The sequence below is a fragment of the Mus musculus genome, chromosome 2 (genome assembly GCF_000001635.26).
Source record: "Mus musculus strain C57BL/6J chromosome 2, GRCm38.p6 C57BL/6J".
Taxonomy (NCBI): Eukaryota; Metazoa; Chordata; class Mammalia; order Rodentia; family Muridae; genus Mus; species Mus musculus.
Window position 1 is genome coordinate 69,519,455 of NC_000068.7, and position 20,879 is coordinate 69,540,333.

A 20,879-nucleotide genomic window follows, 5' to 3' on the forward strand; every position below is an offset into this window, starting at 1 on the left:
CACAGGAATGGACAGCTTCCCATCCCACCAAAATTAAGGTAGTGTGTAACGTGGAGACACTAAGGTGATAGGCAGAGCACAAGACCCTGGGGTTCCAACACCAGCACAGGGGAGGAAATGTGGACACTCCCCAAATGGTGGTCTACAACTGCAAGTCGGGGTTCTGAGGCAGGAAGACCATAATTCCAGGTCAGCCTAAAAAGGAAAGTAGAAATAGAAAGTAGCTCGAACCTATAGAATTTAAAGGTCATAGCTAATAATTTATAGTAATAAAAGGGAAAAGATTCCCTAACCCTGAACAAGGAACAAAGAGAAACCTCTTTGTTCCCTTCTTACAGGGAAGAATTCAGTCAACAGCGCTAGCCCAGTTCAGAACAAGATGGCCTGGGCAGAAGTGTGTGTGCATAAAGCATGTGGTGTTCACCAGAAAGACAGTGAAGGTAAGGTAAGATGTCTTACCAACACAGTGGTGCTCATCTGCATCCAGTTCAAAGCCAAATTCACACTTGCACCGGTAGCCCAGGCCGCCATTATCCGTCCTGTGACTAAGAACACAGATCTGCGCACAGCCCCCATTGTTGTTTCCGCACGGATTGGTGGCTGGGGAAAGCACATGGATTAAGATGCATTGAGAAAACTGAGTAACACCAACCACACAAAACCATTTATTCCTATGATAGACTCTTTCCTGGTAATACACATTTTTCCTATTACTTGGTGAATACATGTTTTGCAAGTAAGTTAGTGTACTACCAATAGCTCTAGGAGAGAAAAATTATTATCCCATCAGGTTCTGAAAGTTGCCAAGATTTGAGTGCTTGACTAAACTAGTGCAAACCCTACTACGCACCTGTGCAACAAGTTTACACCTTCAGATAGGTCCCTGCAGCCTGTGCTCAAGGCTGCCAGCACTAATTTCCTTTGTCTGCTTTATAAAGTTTGTTTTTTGTTTGTCTTATGTGTATGGGTGTTGGCCTGCATTTATGTCTGTACACCATGTGTGTGCAGTGCCCAAGGATGCCAGAAGAGGGCATCAGATCCCCTTTACAGATTGTTGTGAGCCACCATGTGGGTGTCAGTGCAGGTCCCTTCACTGCTAAGCCACTCAGCTGCTTTATAAACCATCTTCAGAAACTTTGACTTATTCTTATTCTATCAACTGTGTTGATTTGAGGAAATGATAGCCAGATATTCACAGCTGAATAACGAAAATAATATGGATGGCTGAACAGATTACAGTAGCTCTGAATTCAATGAGAGCTCATAAAGAGTCTGAAAAATCATTCCAGAGATGTCCAGAATGTTTTCAGACCAAGCATGCTTTTTTTTTCAAGTGTATCCTATTAACTTCTACCCATCTAGCTATATCTAGTGTGTGATTTTGTTCTAGCATGTGGCTCTCTTTCCTAATTTAAACATCAGTTTAATTACTTTGTAGTTCTTCTTCATTCTAAACAGATTCCTCAGTCAACATGAGAACTTTCTCTAAATTGTGATTTATTAATAGATCTTTCTACCAACATTGCCTTGGTTTCAGTATTTCTTTTCTTCAGTCCACAAACACAGAAAATGGCCAAATACAGTGCAGATAGATATACCAAAAGTTCGATTTAAAACACTCAAACACACATAAATCCTACTCTAAAATAACAGTAACTGAATCAAAATTCCTTCATGCGTATTTTTAAGTCAGTACTATTCACTGTTTTGTTACTATGGCTCTATGGTATATTCAACTTCAGAAAGATATCTGCCTCGGCTAGGACTGAAGGCATTTGCAACCAGAGATGTAGCTAGGGACCAGACAAACATACTAAACATACTTGGTCCATGACAGCCTTAATGCAAACCAAAGAACAAATGCAAAACATATCCAAAGAAGTAGAAAACACATTTCGCAGTAAGAAAGCTGAGTTCTTCTTATGTTGCATGGAACCCCGGTGACCTCAAATGTGGCAGGACAAATGCCATAGACTGCTCCCGGTGGAGTGGTTGGTATAGGTCATTTGCCACTAGAACCAAGCACCTGAGCAGGCTCTGGAATACACTACAGGAGCCAAGAAGCATGCATGCAAGGCATCCCCTTGACATTGGCGACTTTACTGATTTCTGCAGAGGTTCATGATCTTGAGAAGGTTAGCGCTCTGGACAGCTGTAAATATACCTACATAGCACCCAAACTTCGGGCGGTGCTTCATTAGTTTCCATAACTACAAGAAACCCTTTCCTGTTCCAAGTAAGGTGAACATTGCCCAGAAACTTACCATTGGGCTGCCTGAGGGCATGGTAAACTGTCACTCCGAAAGGCGTCAGGGAAGACTGGTGGTACACTTGAGGGTTGGTGTCTGTGAACTTGTTTGCCTTCATCACCGCCATCTTTGTCCAATCAGTAAAGAACACGTGCTCCTCAAATAAGCTTATTCCAAACGGATGAGGGACGAGGGAGCCTCCACGCGCTACCGTCTTCCTGTTACAAAAGGATACAAGCATGGGTCATACCTCTGCTGTTCTGTTTTTATTTTAGTGAAGAGGTAATTTGTTCAGCTGAATCTCTAAAAACCTAAATTAGTTCCTGTTATAATATAGAACAAGTTGGAATAGAAATATTATGGGATGCTTTTGAAATCCCTTCTTAATTATGTAGAATTTTCTTTCTTAAACAAAGACAGCTGAGTCTTAACTATCAGGCTTGGGTTGTAGCTCAGAGGCAGGGTGCCTACCATTATGTTAAGGTCCCAGTACCACCAAAGCAAAGGGAAGGAGGAAGAGGAGGAAGAGGAGGAGGAGGAAGAAGAAGAAGAGGACGCTTGTTTTCTCACTTGGCCTTCATACTTTTAGGGTTGCCTCACATAAAAGTCTAGGATGTGAGATGGTATTTTAAACTCCATGGATGGATGGGTGGGTGGATGGGTGGGTGGATGGGTGGGTGGGTGGGTGGGTGAATGGATGGATGGATGGATGGATGGATGGATGGATGGATGGATAGATGGAGTCAGGATCTGAAATCTGGTGGATGACTCCCCGACAGCAATATCCCATCCCACCACAGACCAGTCCTCAACAACTAGGAGGCCAGACAATGGAATGCAGGTAAGCACCTGACAAACATACAGTGCTACCACTCATAACTGTCGGAGGAAACTGTCCACAGATCAGAATTATTGCAGGAGCAGGCCAGAACTGCTGAAATAAGAAAAAAAAAAAAAAAAAAACAAGGCAGAAGATACTGAGAAAAGGAGAGAAATAAAGAATGTGTACCACAGCTGACAAACAATCATTTGATTAGACACAGGAGAGTAGAGAGAGGATTTCTCAAGGAGAAACTATTATCCAAGGAAAAAATGTTACCAAGCCCTGAAAACAGTACAATGGGGCTCTTCAAAAAGATGAAAACATACACAATAAAAATAATAATAGCAATAAAAAATAAAATAAATGTTTTGTGTTGTTGGTTGATTGGTTGGTTGTTTTGTGGCAAGTATATCTGTATGTAGACTGGGCTGGCCTCAAACTCACAGAGAGATCCATCCATCTCTGCCTCCTGGTGCTAGGAAAGAGCAGGTCACTGGGCACACAAGTCAACACAAAGATCAATCATGCTCACATTTCACAAAATTGATTTTAATTCTGGTCCTTCATATTTATACAATTCCTCCCAACTTTATAAAGCCATTAAAAAAAAAACCCTCACCTTTGAATTCCATCATATGTTACAGTTTCAATGTAGTCATAACGAGAGTCCACCCAGTAAACTCGCTTGGATACAAGATCCAGAGTGATCCCAGCAGGCCACCCCAATTTGGTCGTTACCAGGTCTTTCCGATTGCTACCATCCATGAAGGCTCTCTCCACCTTGGGTTGCCCAGAGAGGCTTCCCCAATCTGAGAAAAACAAATAGCTACAAAAGAAGAGCAGAAGATGAAAGAGTCTGTTTGCAAGTTTACTTTATCCTCCTAAAACTCGCATATGCAAACATTTGCAATCAAATATTTGTTTTAATAAGACATTTGCATTTAAGCCTGAAGGGAAGTAGGCATTTGGTGTGCTGTGCTGGTTCACTCTGATGATGAGCAGGAGAGCTCCACTCTGAAGCAGAGTAGTCACAGTGGCCTTCCCTCTTTAACAACTTTGTCTTCCAGTTCATGCTCAAATGAATCCCCTTAACATAGGTGGAGCATGCTAATGTTATGTTAATGATTAAACCAAAACAGAACCCCGAGCTAGGCAAATATGGTTAAATAGGAAGACGACAAGTCACACCAACAGGTGCTTCCGAGGCACCAATAGGCGTGCTTGGATTACATCTCCTCACATGGATTAATATTTAGTGAACTCTGCTAAAGCCTCTATACCTAAGAACCTTCTAAACATAGGTTCTAGTGTACAGAACTGAAAGAACTCAGAATTAACCTTCAATGAATCCAGGACAGATTAGATGTGTATGGCGAGGAATGGGTGTCACCTACCCCACAGTTGGATCAAGGGCAATTCCTCTAGGATGCCCCAAGTTTTCAGTTATGAGAGTAACACGCTGATTTCCCTCCAAGTTGACCACATCAATGCGGTTGACTCTTGTCTCTACCAGATAAAGTTTATTATTAATCCAATCCACAGCCAGATTCTCTGGAGCATCAATAGAAACATTAAGAATTTCTTGGGTATTTAAGCCATTAATGTCAGTGGAAAAAACCTGAAAGAAATGACACAATTGTTATACTTCCTAAACCTGAGCATGAACCCTGTTTTCCTATATTTTTTATCTATATGTATCTACTTATAGTAGATACATAAATAGATAAACAGACAGACAGACAGATGGATGGATAGATAGAAAGTACTACCTCAACCCTACAATGCTACCAGAAGAAAATGGATCCTGTTCAGTATATATAAGGTAAATACATGGTCGAGTTTTGTAGAGTGTTTTATTTTGTTTTGTTTTGTTTTGTTTTGTTTTGTTTTGTTTTGATAAAGATGATAGTATTTTGTTTTGATTTTTAGTTTTATTCAAATAAGAATTGCTAATGATCAAAATTCAACTTTGTGTGTTAGCCTTAATTAGAATGTTTTAAAGACACACTTGGTTTCACATTAAAAGAAATGCAGCAAGAATAAACAAAATTCCATGACTTTTTAGCAGTTTCTAAAATGTATGTTTCATGAATCTGAATCTATATTATAGTCAAATTTCTAACTAAAATCAATCTTACTTTCTAAGTAAAACAATGCAATGAGATTTTGAGCATCACATTAAAAAAAAAAAAAAAAAAACAATTTTTTTGCCCAACCTTCAATTACAATTCCATGTGCAAGATGAAGGTTTAAAAAAAAATCTGATTTTTATCATGCAAGTAAGAAGAGTATTTTTATATTTTAAATGATCAAGTTTCCAAAATGGCGACTAAATATCTATCTAGCTCTGAAAGGTCTATGATTTCTTTTCATTAGGCTTTTGGACTCCTTTATGAATAAAATTAAAAGTTGCTCAAGGCTAATCCAAATAATAGCTGTCTTTGTCTCACAGGTCACATGTAATAGTATAGCATGGGAAAAAAACGCTGACTAACATAAAATATCTCAAGGGCTATTCTTGTCAGAAAACAAAGGAATTTTCCCCTCTCCTCCCCCCAAAATGAAAAGCTATCAACACTTTGTGCTTTAGGTTCCATTTGGCCCATAAGCTATGCCCTTGAATTTTCTAGTTACCTTCGCCTGCATGGGGTCTGTCCAAAAAACTCTGTGCTTCTGATAGTGAAAATCCACTCCCATAACTATTCCACGGTTCTTAGACTCTGCTAGAATCCGGAAGTTTCTTCCATGAAGATCTCCAACTAGCAAATCCCGACCATTAGAGAAGATAATGGAGGCCGCACTGACTGCAAGGGAGAAGGACGACAGCCAAAAACAGTGAGGAACAACTAGTATCAGCCTCTATGATTCCAATGAGACAAGCAGACACAATCCTTCTCCCAGCCTTACAGAAGGTGAACTGCCTCACAAAGACACTTAACAAAGTGTTCCAATCAGTGGGTTAGAGCAGAGTCCTCACTGTTGGTCCAATGCAGTTAGGAAAAGAATACAGGAAGTCTCTTGATTTGGACAGCTTACGGTCGCATGTATGCTCATGCTCTGTTAAATGCAGAACACATTTTAAAGAATCCAGGAAGATATGGCTCTGGTGGATCCAAGTCCACATGATAGATTCTCGAGTATACAAGATATCATGATGGAATCACTCACTGAGTCCTGTTAGTACAAAAAAATATGATTGGCTGGTTTATAAAATTATGTGCAGAGCGGGAAGAGGTGGCTCGGTGGTTAAAAGCACTGGATTCTCTTCCAGAGGATGCAGGTTTGAGTCCCACAACTTGAAGGACACCTTGTAGTTTTCTATAACTCCAGTTCCAGGTTTTCTGACACCCTCCTCTGGATGTCTTGTTGCACAGACACACATGCAGGCAAAGCACTCAGACACATAAAAAAGATGTTTTTGTAGAGCTGTACATGCATTCAAAGCTGATGTACCATGCCATACAATATAAAATAATCACTGAAGCAGACAGTGGTAGTTCGTTCCTGTAATTGCTGCTGAGGCAAGAGGACTATCCAGTTTAAAGCCAGCATGAGCTACAGTGTAAGAAACTGTCTCATAAATTTCCACAAAATAATAATAATGATAATAACAACCATGGAAGAGTTTATACAGAACAGTCTAGAAAATATTGAGTGTCACTAGCAAATGTTCATGGCTCCTGGTACATGAAGGATGGGGTTAAATCTATAACTCTACTTTTGCTTTTGCATTTTTAAATTCTCTAAGATTGAAATGAAGAACAATTGCTTCTAGCAAAGGAAATATAAAACTTGGGAGAAGGAATCAAGGATGGAAGGACATAATATGGATTTTTTTAACATGAAACTACTTTTATTTTCTTGTCTGGAGACAGGATCTCACATAGTCCAGGTTGGCTCAAACTTATTAAGGAGTTGAGGATGACCTTGAACTCCCACCGCCCACGTACTAGGATTACAACCGTATGCCATCCCTCCAAACTGATCATGGGCATACTATCTATATATCATAATCATATATCATATTCAAAAATGAATAAATGTAGCTGTCAAAATCATACATATGTAATATGCAAAAAGAAAAAGAAAAGGAGAAGGAAAAAGAAAAAGAAAGAGAAAAAGAAAAAGAAAGAGAAAAAGAAAAATGGTTGCTCATGTGGGTCACATGAGCAGTGCACTTTCAGAAGGCACCAGAGGCATTTAAAAGCCAAGTGTGAACTGAGAGCTAAGACCTGGCCATGTGCATCAGTGGAAGTAATGAAGGAAAGAGGGAGGGAGGAAAGGAATTAAAATCAACACTCCGAACCAGTTATGACAGACTGATCTCCATCAGTCTAGGAATATCCATAGAATACCTAGAATTTGATGTTCACAAAAATGTAAAACAAATTTAGCATGGCCATTTTGAAACTTTCTAAATTATTCTTACATATAATTTCGACAACCTTTGTAATAGGCAAATTAATTAAAGGTTAAACATTTGTGCCAATCAACTGCAGCCATAAATCTTATTCCACAATAAAATTAATTGGGTGATACAATAGCCTGGGTCAGTAAAGAAGCCATTAAAAATGACTGAAACTCAGCGGAGCAGTGGCGCACGCCTTTAATCTCAGCACTCAGGAGGCAGAGGCAAGTGGATCTCTGAGTTCAACGCCAGCCTGGAAAACCAAGTGAGTTCCAGGATAGCCAGGGCCACACAAAGAAAAACCCTGTCTCTGGGGAAAAACGAAGACTGGTAGCCTTAGGTTCAATACCTAGTACTGCAAAAGGGAAGGCAGAAAAGAAGAAAATATTAGAAATATACACCATGAATATGCAAATCAGTCCTTAATAATTATATACAATCAAGGCTTATCTTTGTTCTCAGGCCGAAAGACTACCTCCACTCTGTGGTGTTATAAAGCTTTGCCACAGACATGAATACTGTTATTTCTTTTGCCTTGGCTATGGAAGGAAGATACTGGAAGCTAGCTGCTGTGTACTCACAGGAGTCGTTGGATTTGCAATGCTGCCCGCGCTCCAGGATATAACCTTCTTCACAGAGGCACTGGTGACGGCCCTGTCGGCTCTCACACTTCTGGTCACAAATTCCCCATATCTGGCAGTCATCGAAATCTGCCGTGGGAGAGACACACATTCATAATCTTGTTCACCAGCATTTCTTGGGGATTCCCAGTGAGAAATATTGGAGAATTTGTCCAGAAAAATTATTAAGTCCTTGAGAAGTATACAAAGCAGGAAGCAGAAGCTTAAGACTGGTATTTTCATCAAGGGGAAAAAAGCCCCAGAACACTGTCCCTAGGAAGGCTCGCTTTTACCGGGGTTCCTGGCACGGTACCCACAGACCCACATTACTATGTCTCATTGTCTCATTAATTAACATCGGCTTACAAGATGAATACGTTTTGGCAAAAATACTTCCCCTGTACCTATGCTTTTCCAATACTAGCCATGTGTCCCCTAGTTACAGAAACGTAAGTGTCTAAGCCTTGTCGGCCACACTTGAAGTCCTCAATATCTCCACGTGACTGCTGAATGCAAGAAAAGTGAAGCTACAGGAAGGAATATATACATTTGCCCAGAAAGTTCTACTGAGCAACATTATTTTTGAATTTGTAAAGCGACCCATTTAAAAAAAAAAATTGGTCTGTAGCTTCAAATTAAGTATTTGGGCATTTCTGTTTACCCAAGTGCCTTCGCTTTGACGTCAAAGTCATAAGCAACGTTAAAATTATCTTGTTTATTCCTAAATTACTCATGCATTTAAAAGGCTGAACGTCCCTTACATAAAAGAGATACACATCTCACACACAAAGGACAAGGAATTCTAATGTAAATGACACATACAACATTACAAGAGACTTTCTTCACAATTATAAAGTTTGAAGGATGCTCAAATGGTCCAGTCCTTGGTCAACTACTACCACATTTAAATACTCTTCATATCCCTGACCTCTCCCTATCTAACTGTGAACAGCCAGCTAAGCCTCTGGCATTAGGAAAGTGTATTGATTATAATCCCTATCTATTTGTTTGTTTCAGGGAAATGCAAATCAAAGCAGCCCTGAGATTCCATCTCACACCAGTCAGAATGACTAAGATCAAAAATTCAGGTGACAGCAGATGCTGGCGAGGATGGAGAAAAAGGAACAGTCCTCCATTGCTGGTGGGACTGCAAGCTTGTACAACCACTCTGGAAATCAGTCTGGTGGTTCCTCAGAAAATTGGACATAGTACTACCGGAGGATCCTGCAATACCTCTCCTGGGCATATATCCAGAAGATGTTCCAAGTGCTAAGAAAGACACATGCTCCACTATGTTGATAGCAGCCTTATTTATAATAGCCAGAAGCTGAAAAGAACCCAGATGCCCCTCAACAGAGGGATACAGAAAATGTGGTATATTTGCACAATGGAGTACTACTCAGCTATTAAAAAGAATGAATTTATGAAATTCCTAGGCAAATAGATTGACCTGGAGGGCATAATCCTGAATGAGGTAACCCAATCACAAAAGAACTCACATGATATGTACTCACTGATAAGTGGATATTAGCCCAGAAACTTAGCATACCCAAGATACAAGATACAAAGCACATGAGACTCAAGAAGAATGAAGACCAAAGTGTGGACACTTTGCCCCTTAGAATTGGGAACAAAACACCCATGGAAGGAGTTACAGAGACAAAGTTTGGAGCTGAGACAAAAGGATGGAACATCTAGAGACCACCATATCCTGGAATCCATCCCATAATCAGCCTCCAAACACAGACACCATTGCATACACTAGCAAGATTGCTGAAAGGACCCTGATATAGCTGTCTCTTGTGAGACTATGCCAGGGCCTAGCAAACACAGAAGTGGATGCTCACAGTCAGCTATTGGATGGATCACAGGGCCTCCAATGGAGGAGCTAGAGAAAGTATCCAAGGAGCTAAATGGATCTGCAACCCTATAGGTGGAACAACAATATGAACTAACCAGTACCCCCCGGAGCTCGTGTCTCTAGCTGCATATGTATCAGAAGATGGCCTAGCCGGCCATCAATGGAAAGAGAGGCCCATTGGTCGTGCAAACTTTATATGCCTCAGTATAAGGGAACGCCAGGGCCAAGAAGTGGGAGAGGGTGGGTAGGGGAGTGAGGGGGAGGGTATGGGGGACTTTTGGGATAGCATTGGAAATGTAAATGAGGAAAATACCTAATAAAAAAATTAAAAATAAATAAATAAAGTCTCTATGTAGACCTGGCTATCCTAGCCTTGAAATTCCTCTGCTGGCATTAAAGAGTGTCACTATGAGCAGATACCACCTAATTTTTATTAAGTGTGTGTGTGTGTGTGTGTGTGTGTGTGTGTGTGTGTGTTTACATGCATTCCAGGGTATGTGTGTGAAAGTTAGGGGACAACTTCTGAGTTGGTGCTTTCATTATACCATGTAAGTCCTTATTTACCTATTTACCTATGTGCTATTTAGATCCCTAACTGTGAAAAATGAAGACTAATTAAACATCTATCATCAGTCGAATAAAATACGGAAACAAAAGTAGAGCAGTTACTTTCACGAAACTAGGAACGCCGTGGAAACGGCTCGAAATGAATCCTAGCCCATGCATGGTCCCTCCACATCGATCTATGTCTATCCCTCCCTTTCTTATTCTCTGCCCAACTCCAGTACCAACAAATACTGCTTTGACAAAATTCAAGCCCTACTTTTGGGCTAAGATCACCTAAGATACCTCTGCCTGGCTGTGTGAAACCCTGCGTGCTGAATGGCCTCCCTGCCCTGACCTCAGCAGCACAATGTCACTCTGTCAACAAACAGCCAGCCTGTCTTGTCAGTCAGAAACAATGAGCCCAGGAAACTGTTCCTGCATGCCACAGAAACTCCACTGCCAGGTCAGAACTACCAAGGGCCAATGAATGGTGGAAAGACACCAGATCCCATGTAGAGATTACTCGGCTCTATTCTTGATTTACCACCGAATCGTACAGTGGAGAGACCCGTGGAAGAAGGCACCCCACACCTCAAGTCTACCGAGTCAGCCATGCAGAGGGTGAAGACCCTGCAGAGGATTTACTGAGTTGAAATGCTTCAGAGAAGAAACCAAAACAATTCTCCTGAACTCCCAGCTCAGCTTAAAGGAGCGCAGATCTGGCTTCATAACGTCCTGTATTTGATTTAAATAGAGTTTCTCTTCACACCGATAAAAAGTCATCTTTGACACAAACAGCCTCAAAAATAAACCATGCATTCGAGAATTTTTGACAGGGAAGGTCACAGAAGAGGCCTCTGCAGGTGGCAGGGGGCCTTCCAGTCACAAAGGCCCTCAAATGTAGACGTTTGAGCTTATCTCTAAGTGGGGCTGTCTGTATGAATGTCCCAGAAAGAGCCTGGGGGTGGGGTGGGGGTGGGGCGACTGAAGGGTATTCGCTGAAATTTAAAACTCTCATCTGCCACTGGTCAGCCATTGCGGTTCCCATTGTGCATCTAACTAAAAGTGTTGGGTAAGCCCTAAAAACAAACACCTGGCAGCTTGATAAGTCTGGTTTTCCCGCATCACATTATTATCAGGCTACGTGTAAAACTACAGACCTCAAAACACCTTGCCAGTTAGAAACAGAAGCGATGCGAGTCTCTTGCGTTTAAGGAGCTCCTGTAGAGACAAGCCTCACAGAGCTCAGGGTTGTATAATGGGAGGACAGGAAATGTGCTACGTTGAAGGGGAGAAGAGGCAGAGGAACAGGTTATGGGCAGCACAGGACAGGGCACACTGTAAAAGCAAGTCACTCTTGCTGAAAAGACATCAAGGCTTATCAAGTTTCCACTGCAAGACAGCTGGCACTCCAACCCCCAACCCCTACCCCCTACAGTCCCCACCCCCCTTACCATCCCACAACCCTCACCCCAGCAACCCCTAAACCATGCAATCCCCATCCCCCACCTTCCACAATCCCTACCCCCCACAACCCCATCCCCACGACCCCCACCCCCTACAATCCCTACCCCCCACAATCCTCATCCCCACCCCCCAACTCCCACCCACCACACACACAATACCAATCCCCACAACCCCTAAAATCCCTACCCCCCACAATCCCCACCCCCACCCACAATCTCCATCCCCTACAATCCCCACCCCCCACAGTCCTCACCCCATGGCAAGCTTTAGGGATTGTGAAAGAAAAAAAGGAGAGCTGATGTAATACTGAGAGAGTGGTTTCTGGTATTTCTCTTGGAATTCCTTTGCTACTGAGAGAAAAGGGAACTGCCTAGAAGGGAAAGCCTGGAGATGGGACTGGCAGTGCACTGGCAGCCTGGGAGCAGAGACGCCTGACCCTTGCCAAAGACAAAGGGGCAGTCTCACCCCACAAATGAGCACCGCCCCCAAGAAAACGGAATGCCACTCACAGAGGGATGCCAGGAGACATGGATGGGCAGGGCTTCCAGAGTTACAGGAGCAGCCCACCAGCCAGACCAATGAGGATGCTCCTGTGTGGGCTGTTCAATCCTTGACTGCACCCCAGTGCAATGAGAATGAACGGGAAAACATCACTGTCTCAAAGAATAGTTCACCTACAAAATGTCTTCACAGTATTAGAAACCTGGATGGTTGATTATAATACTTTAGACTTTTCTCGGTCTCTCGGCATGAGCCACAGAGTTTTCTGTAGACCAGGGTAGCCTCAAACTCACTATGCAGCCAAGTCCAGATCTCCTTGCCTCCCTTTCCCAAATACTAGGATTGCAGGTGTGAGACACCGGAAGACTTAAGTAATATAGTCACTTAAGAGAGACAGTTAGGCCATAGGCATACCTTAGGATATAGACCTGATATTGAACTTGGTAAGCAGAGGCAAAGAAGAGGATCAAAAGGGTGGGGGTGGGAACAGAAAAAAAAACAAAAAAAAACAAAAAAACACTGCATTCCTTCGGTTATCACAAGAATAACTTCTTTGGATTATTTTACTGAATATAAAAAGACAGCACTCGGAGCTGGAGAGATGGCCCAGTGGTTAAGAGCACCAACTGCTCTTCCGAAGGTCCTGAGTTCAAATCCCAGTAACCACATGGTAGCTCACAACCATCTGTAATGAGATCTGATGGCCTCTCTGGTGCGTCTGAAGACAGCTACAGTGTACTTAGATATAATAATAATAAATAAATCTTTTAAAAAAAACAGCACGCAAACCCTGCTATTATAGTTCTTGGTAACACTAAGAAAGTTTTATCTGAAACATTTTATCTGAAAATGATGCACTACAACCCCACACTGTTTATGCTAACTAAAAAACAAAACATATACTGACCCAGAACTGTTCCTGTCTAAAAGAACTACAACTGGAGAAGAGACAGAAGGAAAGGCAGTCCAATGACTGGCCTAACTTGGTATCCATCTCATGGGGGGGGGGGGGGACCAAGGCCTGACACGATTACTAATCATATGATATGCTTACAGATGGGAGCCTGGCATGGCTGTCCTCTGAGAGGCCCTACGAGCAGCTGAAACAGATGCAGACACTTATATCCAACCACTGAATTCAGGGACCCTTATGGTTGGATTAGGGAAGGACTGAAGAAGCTGAAGGGGAGGGAGACCCCAGAGGAGGAAGACCAGCGTCTCAACTAACCCAGATGCCAGGGAGCTCCCAGAGACTGAGCCACCAACCAGGCAGCACACACAGGCTAGTCTGAGCCCCTACCCCACCCCAGCCCCCCACCCCCCACCCCCAGCACATATATAGCAGAAGTCTGCCTGGTCTTGCCTCAGTGGCAGAGAAGATGCACTTAACCCTCAAGAGGCTTGAGGCCCCAGGGAAGGGGGAGGTCTAGTGGGGGAGAGCACCCCCTCAACGGCAAGGGGAAGGAAGAATGGGATGAGGAACTGTGGGAGGGGGACCCTTGGCCTTCCAAGCTGACACTTACCAATGCAAGTACGGCTGTCATTGCTGTTGATAATATGACCTGGCGGGCAGAAGCATTCTCCTCCATATGGCGTCTGATGGCATTGGTACTCACAGTTTAAGATAGAGCAGAGACCCGTACCTAAACAGAAGGAAAGAAACTGCTAACTGGATGGCTCTGGACAAGACTAGTTTACCTAGTAACTTCCAAACAGAAAAAAAAAAAAAAAAAAAAAAAAAACAATGAGCATGCAATACAGCAGGAGAGCCTGCCACCTCCTGCAATACCACGTAGCAAATGCTTTGTGTTTCTTAAACCTCTTTTTCTTTTCATATTACAGCTACTGTTACCTGTAGACATAAAAGGCTGTTAACTCCATTCATGAAAAATCAGGTCATAAGCTTTGGTAGCTCTGACTGTGGCTGGCTTGCAATAGTAGGCTTTCAGGAGATTAGTTTTGTTTGTTTTTCCTGTTAATATCTCTTCTCAAAACTTTGGCCACTGATTACATATCATTTGTTTATTCTGAAGCTTTTATACTAAATCTTCTAAGCTGAATGGAAAGACTTTTAGATATGACAAGTATTGGGGTCAGGGGATCCTTGGAGTTAGAAGGACATGTGCTCATCTGTGCAATCACCAACTGAGTTAGTGTCGAAATGATGAGATCAAGTTCAAAATTGTCCCCTTTGAGATGTGAGATGTTCTCAGAACTGGATTGACTTAGGGGGAGAGAGACAAAAATGGTGCTTAGATACCAAATGGCCAATTCAGTTCATTACCTATCCTAAGAACCGCTAGAAGACAACTTACACACCCTAGGAATCAGAAGCTTGTCTTAGAATATCTAAATAAGACCAGGATAAGATAAGATATCAAACGTATGTAACAAGTTCAATGGGTAGGGCATAATTCCCATAATTCTTTATGTCTGAGCCCTAGTATCACAAGATGAGATGCTCCCATGTTAAAGTCATCATACTTGTTATTAAAACAACTTCCAGCCAGGCGTGGTGGCATACACCTTTAATCCCAGCACTTGGGAGGCAGAGGCAGAAGCAGAGGCAGGCGGATCTCTGAGTTCGAGGCCAGCCTGGTCTACAAAGTGAGTTCCAGGACAACCAAAGCTACACAGAGAATCCCTGTCTCAAAAAAAAAAAAAACTTTCCTTGTTGGCATATACTTTTGTTCCACTCTGGCCTCACCTGAATGTGGTCAATACCTTAGCAAACATGGCTTGCAGAGACTTAAAATTGTTCAAATGATAGGGTCTACTCTCCACCATTGTGAAACCAAGTGTGGGTTAGACAGTGGGCTGGTATAGGCAAGAACTGCCATGAGACATAATAAATGTCAATGAAGTGACTGAACCGAGCTATTTTGTTGTGGAAATGTCAGCTGATATTCTCTGCATTTGAGAGTCTGGTCTAGAAACCTTCTTATCAGGAAGTGAGCCATATACAGCTCCCACACTCACCACAGTATCGTCCACTTGTGGCATTGTTCTCATCCTCTCCTTCTGGACAGTCGGGAACTCCATCACAAACTTTATCCATTGAGATGCATCGTCCAGACCCAGGACACGCCCATTCTCTTGGGTAACATGTATGATGACGTTGGTTACTTTCTGAAAGGGAAGGAAAGAGAGAGTTATGGGCCACCCTAAAGATTTAACACTCCTAATAAAATCCATAGTTAAGAGAAGACATGGACCAGATGAGAAACAAAAATCCAAACAACCTATCTGTTAAAATAAAGGCTACCACCAGCCTTTGATCAAATGCAACTATTAACATGGCACACTTTCTGAATGTGGCTGCCAACAAACATTGATAATCAAAGGAAAGTTATAACTCAAAAGTGGTGTTCCTCGGGAATACCAAAACCTAAAACCAACGGAATAAGAGTCAGCCTTCTGTCTGGAACTGGAGCCGTGAGAGGCACCTGCTGTATATAGTGGACATCGAAAAATTATAGGGACTGCTAGTGACAGTGGCAGAAGGCATACTAAGGACAATATCCTTCTCGAATGAAGACTCTCCTTGGATAGGAAGCCACGTGCACCTGCCCATCCTGAGTTCCATCCTCATGTTCCCAGCCTTCAGTGACTCAAAATCGAAACTCACAGACTACCACAGGCCTAGGCATTTTTAAAGGCTCTCATACTGCCTTTTCCCTCTTTCCCCTGGTTTATGACTTTAATATCAAAAAAAACAAAAAACAAAAAACAAAAACAAGTAGTCTTGAAGAAAAAAGAAAAGTGGAGCTGGAGCAATGGCTCAATGGCTGCTCTTCAGAGGTTGTGAGTTCAATTCCCAGGAACCGACTGATGGCTCACAACCATCTATAATAGGATGCCCTCTTCTGTCAGGCAGATGTACAGGAAGACAGAGCACTCATATACTTTAAGCAAATAAATCTTTAAAAAAGAAAAAATAATAAGGCAAGTTCCTCAATGACAGGAAGGAGAGGGTTAACTGACGTTGTTACATCTGGGTTCTAATCTCTAAGGGAGGAATATGATTCTAGGTAGGCATCTCCTCTGGTCCTTACCACAGCCATCCTCATCACCAGAATCCTGGCAATCATCGTCCCCATCACAAACCCAGTTCTGGTTAATGCACTGGCCATTGGAGCAAGTGAACTGGTGGCCTCCGCAGGTGTCATAGTCTGGAAGAGAGCAACAGAGCACTGTAGGTGCAGGTATTGTTTCCCTAATTGCTTCTTGGTTGTGTCAATAAAAAAGGAAGGAGTCCAGTCTCTGGACAAAGTGGAAAGGTGGGGCTTCCTGGTCCCTGGGGAGATAGAAGAAAGGCGATGCGAATGAGGATTCAGAGCGGGCAGTATAGTGGAGGAAGCAACAGTCATGTAGGTCCTGGGGCCTCTGCCGGTGGTGGAGGTGGAGGCCAAGAAGGATGGGACTGGGTATTCTTCACAACCATTGAGTTATCTAGCTAGTTTTAAAATGTTAAGGCTGTCTCGTGTTTTCCATCCCCGGTGACTAAGGTGGGCAGGAGAAAGGGCACAGCCGGGGCGGTCATTGGCTGCAGCTAGCTGCAGGGTGTTGTTGGCTGACGGAGAGCAATGCAGCTCCCAGCTTTCAAGGAAAAAACATCAGCTGGCAATTGGCAGAGCTGAGTGAGGCTGGGGTCTGCTGATCACAGGGCCTAGCGGGGAGGGTGGAAAGAGCTCTCAAGAAAGAGAGCGAGCAAGCAGGTTTTTAAAATTGCATGCAACATGAGCACTGCAAAGGCACAGTCTGGGGGTGGGGGTGGGGTTGGGGGTGGGGGCGGGAATCAAAGTGTTCATCCTGCCTGCACTGCATCCTGGGAACTGAAGCATCTGCATCGGTTGGAGCATTAGTATCTTGACAAACGTGAAGAAGAAAAGGAAGAGGAGGAGAGAAGGAAGAGAAAAAGGAGGAAAAAGAAGCATTGTAACTCTCATCTGCACCAAAACACTCCTAGTCACCCACTCCATGATGCCTCCATCTTTTTATTTCACTCACTGAAATAATGCCCAGGTTCTAAGACCTAGCTCCCAGAAAAACAGAGAGATGAGGCATCAGTCAATCAAAGCAGAAATTGGAGCTACTGTCAAGATCAGAGTCTCCACTGTGTGGTAGTGGGCAACACCTTTAATCTCAGCATTCGGGAGGCAGAGGAGGGTAGATCTCTGAGTTCAAGGCCAGGCAGAGTGAGTTCCAGGACAGCCAGAACGACACAAGGAAATCCTGCCTCGAAAACCCAAAAATAAAAAAAAAAAATTAAAAAATTAAAAGATCAGAGTCCTGTGACATATTGTGACACTGTCACAAAGGATGTAGGGAAGAATGCAAGCTGACAACTCTTCACTTCTACTATGATCCCTAGAGGATAAGGATAAGGGGATGCAGGTCACACAATACTAATAAGCTTGGAGCAGTAGCTCCTCCATTAACTTTTGGCTTCTTCTGCCAAACAGAAACTTCTTTGAGACAAAAAAAAAAAAAAAAAAGTGGTATGTTAGTATAAGGGAGAGGAAAGTACCCCTCCCTTATCACATCTTATCACATGACCCAGCATAAGAGAAAAATCACCGTACTGCAATTGTGCTCATCGCTGTTATCTTCACAGTCATTGTCATGGTCACAGACATAGGCACGAAGGATGCACTCTCCACTGCCACATTGGAATTCTTTTTGCGAACACAGCGTAGCTGGGACACGAGGTTGAAACGAGAGAGAAAATGAGATAGATCATTTCAGTTGAGTTGTCACCACTTAATTTTACCAGAAGACCCTACCTGACTTACTAGGCAGTGGGGTACTGATAGAACCAGTCCTTGGGGAATAGAAAGGGCTCAGGATGTAGCTTCTACTAAAATCCATGGTGTCAATATTCCCAGTGGTGGCTGATTCCAAACAACTAATATGGATTCAGTGGACGAGGGCTTGGGAAGAGATGGTTACTCTTGTCCCTCTCAAGTCAGCATAAGCCAGCCTCAACTTGCCACCACCCCTTTAAAGGACGTGACTTACTGCAGTTAGCTTCGTCAGAGGAGTCCCTGCAGTCAACTTTGTGGTCACACTTCTGACTCGTGTTATAGCAGGCTCCGTTGGCACAAGTAAGTTGATCACATGTTGGATAATCTGTTTAAGGAAAAAAAAAATAGCAAGCAAACCTTAAATAAAAGCATCCTTTTAGTGAACATTTCCTGAGACACTGCCATATGCTAGGCACTGACTAGGAGATGACCCCTGACCTCCCGGAGACAGAGTGAGGGATGCATCAATCAAATAATGACACGCGAATATGGAAATTTCCAAAAAAAAGTCACCATAGGAAGATATGGGAGCAGAGAGATAGCTCCCTAAAGAGGTAGCTTTTGAGATGAAAGCTGAAGAATTAGAAAACATATGATGACTCAAAATGGAACTTCCTCCTCTACAATACAAATCACATTCTAGAAACTCATGAACTGTTATACATGTTCTGGGAAGTGAAGGAGGAAAGAAGGAGAAAGAACTGGTCACTATTGCTATTGAGCTACCATAGGCAGCTATGGAGTTAAATGTTGTTTTGTTTCTGCTTTACTTTGTTACTCTTTGTTTCATTTTGTGGTAGAGTCTTGCTATGTAGCCCAGGCTAGCCTGTCCTCAACTCAGGACCCTCCTGCTTCAGCTGCCCTAGTGTTGGGATTATAGGCATGTGGCGTCACTTCGTACTTAATAGTTTTTTTTTATATATATATAGTCCTTCACATCAGTGTGATCTCCTCCTTGGTCTGATTGTCTTTCTCATTGAGGATTATTTTCCTGGTGATTCTCTGGTTGTCTTTGGATCTAATTTTAACCAAGGCAAATCTCAAAGTGAGGATAGCACCTCCCTAACCTGAAGCTAAAATTGCACTGAAGAACCCAACTTCAGGTTTTACAAGCTTATTAAGATATGCCATATAGGGTCTGGAGAGATGGCTCAGCAGTTAAGAGCACTGACTGATCTTCAAGAGGTCCTGAGTTCAATTCCCAGCAACCACATGGTGGCTCACAACCATCTGTAATGGATCTGATGCCCTCTTCTGGTGTTTCTGAAGACAGTAACAGTGTACTCATATATATATATATATATATATATATATATATATATATATATATATATATATATATATATATATATAAATCTTAATAAATGTATGCCATATAATTCCTGGATAGTCCTATCAAGCAAAAGCTAGGTCCAGAATCCTTGCTAAACTGCATTCACCTTGCCCCAGTGTTAAAAATAACCTCTCAAATAACCTTCTCCCTGTTATCTATAGTAAAAATAAGCCTACATCCTCAGTTTCCAGAAATTCAAAAGTGAGTCACCAGTGTCGTTATATTTTTAAATTTCCAAAGTTACATGCAGCCACTCAGTCACATGACTTCAACAGAAGGCTCTTCACTAGGGACCTTAGTGGCTTCAACATAAAATGAACGTGTCCTAGGTGCCAGCAGCTCACTGACATGAATGAGCATGCCCTTCATACTCTATATGGGAAATGGACAGTCACGGGGGATGGATAGCCACAGGGCATACTTCTTGTGCTCTAGGGAAGACTAGGAAAGGAAGCCTTTGTAAAAACAAAGATCTCCCTCCCCCATATGCAACAGGTGTCTTGGTGACTTCTGTGTGTACCTGGCACCTATGTAACTGGAATCTTGGGGCCCAGGAGCTAGAAGGATCCAAACTCTTAACTTTAAAGTGTGGTCCACCAGTATGTTACCAGAATTAGCATATTGGTGGAACAAAGGCCAAAGTACCCACGACTCAATCTGGTCATGTCCAGCACACAATGTGTGAGCATATTGCTTTGAAAAAGTATTCTAAGAGCAAACAAACAGAAGGGGATTGGGAGAATGGGAAGATGGCTCCACAGTTAAAGAGCACTGGCTATTCTCAATACCCAACACCAACTCAAAACCCACATGGCAGCTCACAACTGTCTGGAACTCCAGTTGCAGGGGATCGAATAGCCTCAACGCAGACATACATGCTGGCAAACACCAATGCACATACAATAAAAATAAATTTAAAAAAAATAAACAGTAAAAAGAGGTTGAAGAAGATGCTGGACCCTTGTCCAAAAGAATGCTGAAGAACCAGGAAAAGTAGTGTGGTTAGGCTGTCAGGTGACACTGTCTGCTCCTTCTCTGGGAGCTTCTACTTCTGAAAACTGTAAGGTGAAGCACCAAAAGACGGGGCGTTTTAAAATATCTCACTAAAAATTTAAATTTGTTCCGAACTTTATTTTACAATAGCCCCAAATTGAATTCATCCTTAGATCAGTGTTCTCCTTTCGTTATGGGGATGCTGTGCTTTGCAAAAGTGCCTTTAATGGGTCACACAACTCGTTTATTAATTCTGCCTTCCAGAGATGTA

The 20,879-nt window shown here is 42.6% G+C and overlaps 1 protein-coding gene across 1 annotated transcript in view; it reads right to left on the reverse strand.

Moving 5' to 3' along the window:
• Lrp2 (low density lipoprotein receptor-related protein 2) overlaps positions 1–20,879 on the reverse strand; it is a 161,695-nt gene that overhangs the window by 95,120 nt on the left and 45,696 nt on the right. The window contains exons 5-15 of the mRNA NM_001081088.2: positions 18,497–18,607; positions 18,061–18,174; positions 16,531–16,647; positions 15,455–15,604; positions 13,999–14,118; positions 8,062–8,190; positions 5,707–5,876; positions 4,467–4,690; positions 3,692–3,898; positions 2,265–2,467; positions 460–600 (exon numbers count right to left, since the gene is read on the reverse strand). Of these exons, the coding sequence (NP_001074557.1) occupies positions 460–600; positions 2,265–2,467; positions 3,692–3,898; positions 4,467–4,690; positions 5,707–5,876; positions 8,062–8,190; positions 13,999–14,118; positions 15,455–15,604; positions 16,531–16,647; positions 18,061–18,174; positions 18,497–18,607 (1,686 nt within the window). The remainder of the gene's footprint in view (positions 1–459; positions 601–2,264; positions 2,468–3,691; positions 3,899–4,466; positions 4,691–5,706; positions 5,877–8,061; positions 8,191–13,998; positions 14,119–15,454; positions 15,605–16,530; positions 16,648–18,060; positions 18,175–18,496; positions 18,608–20,879) is intronic.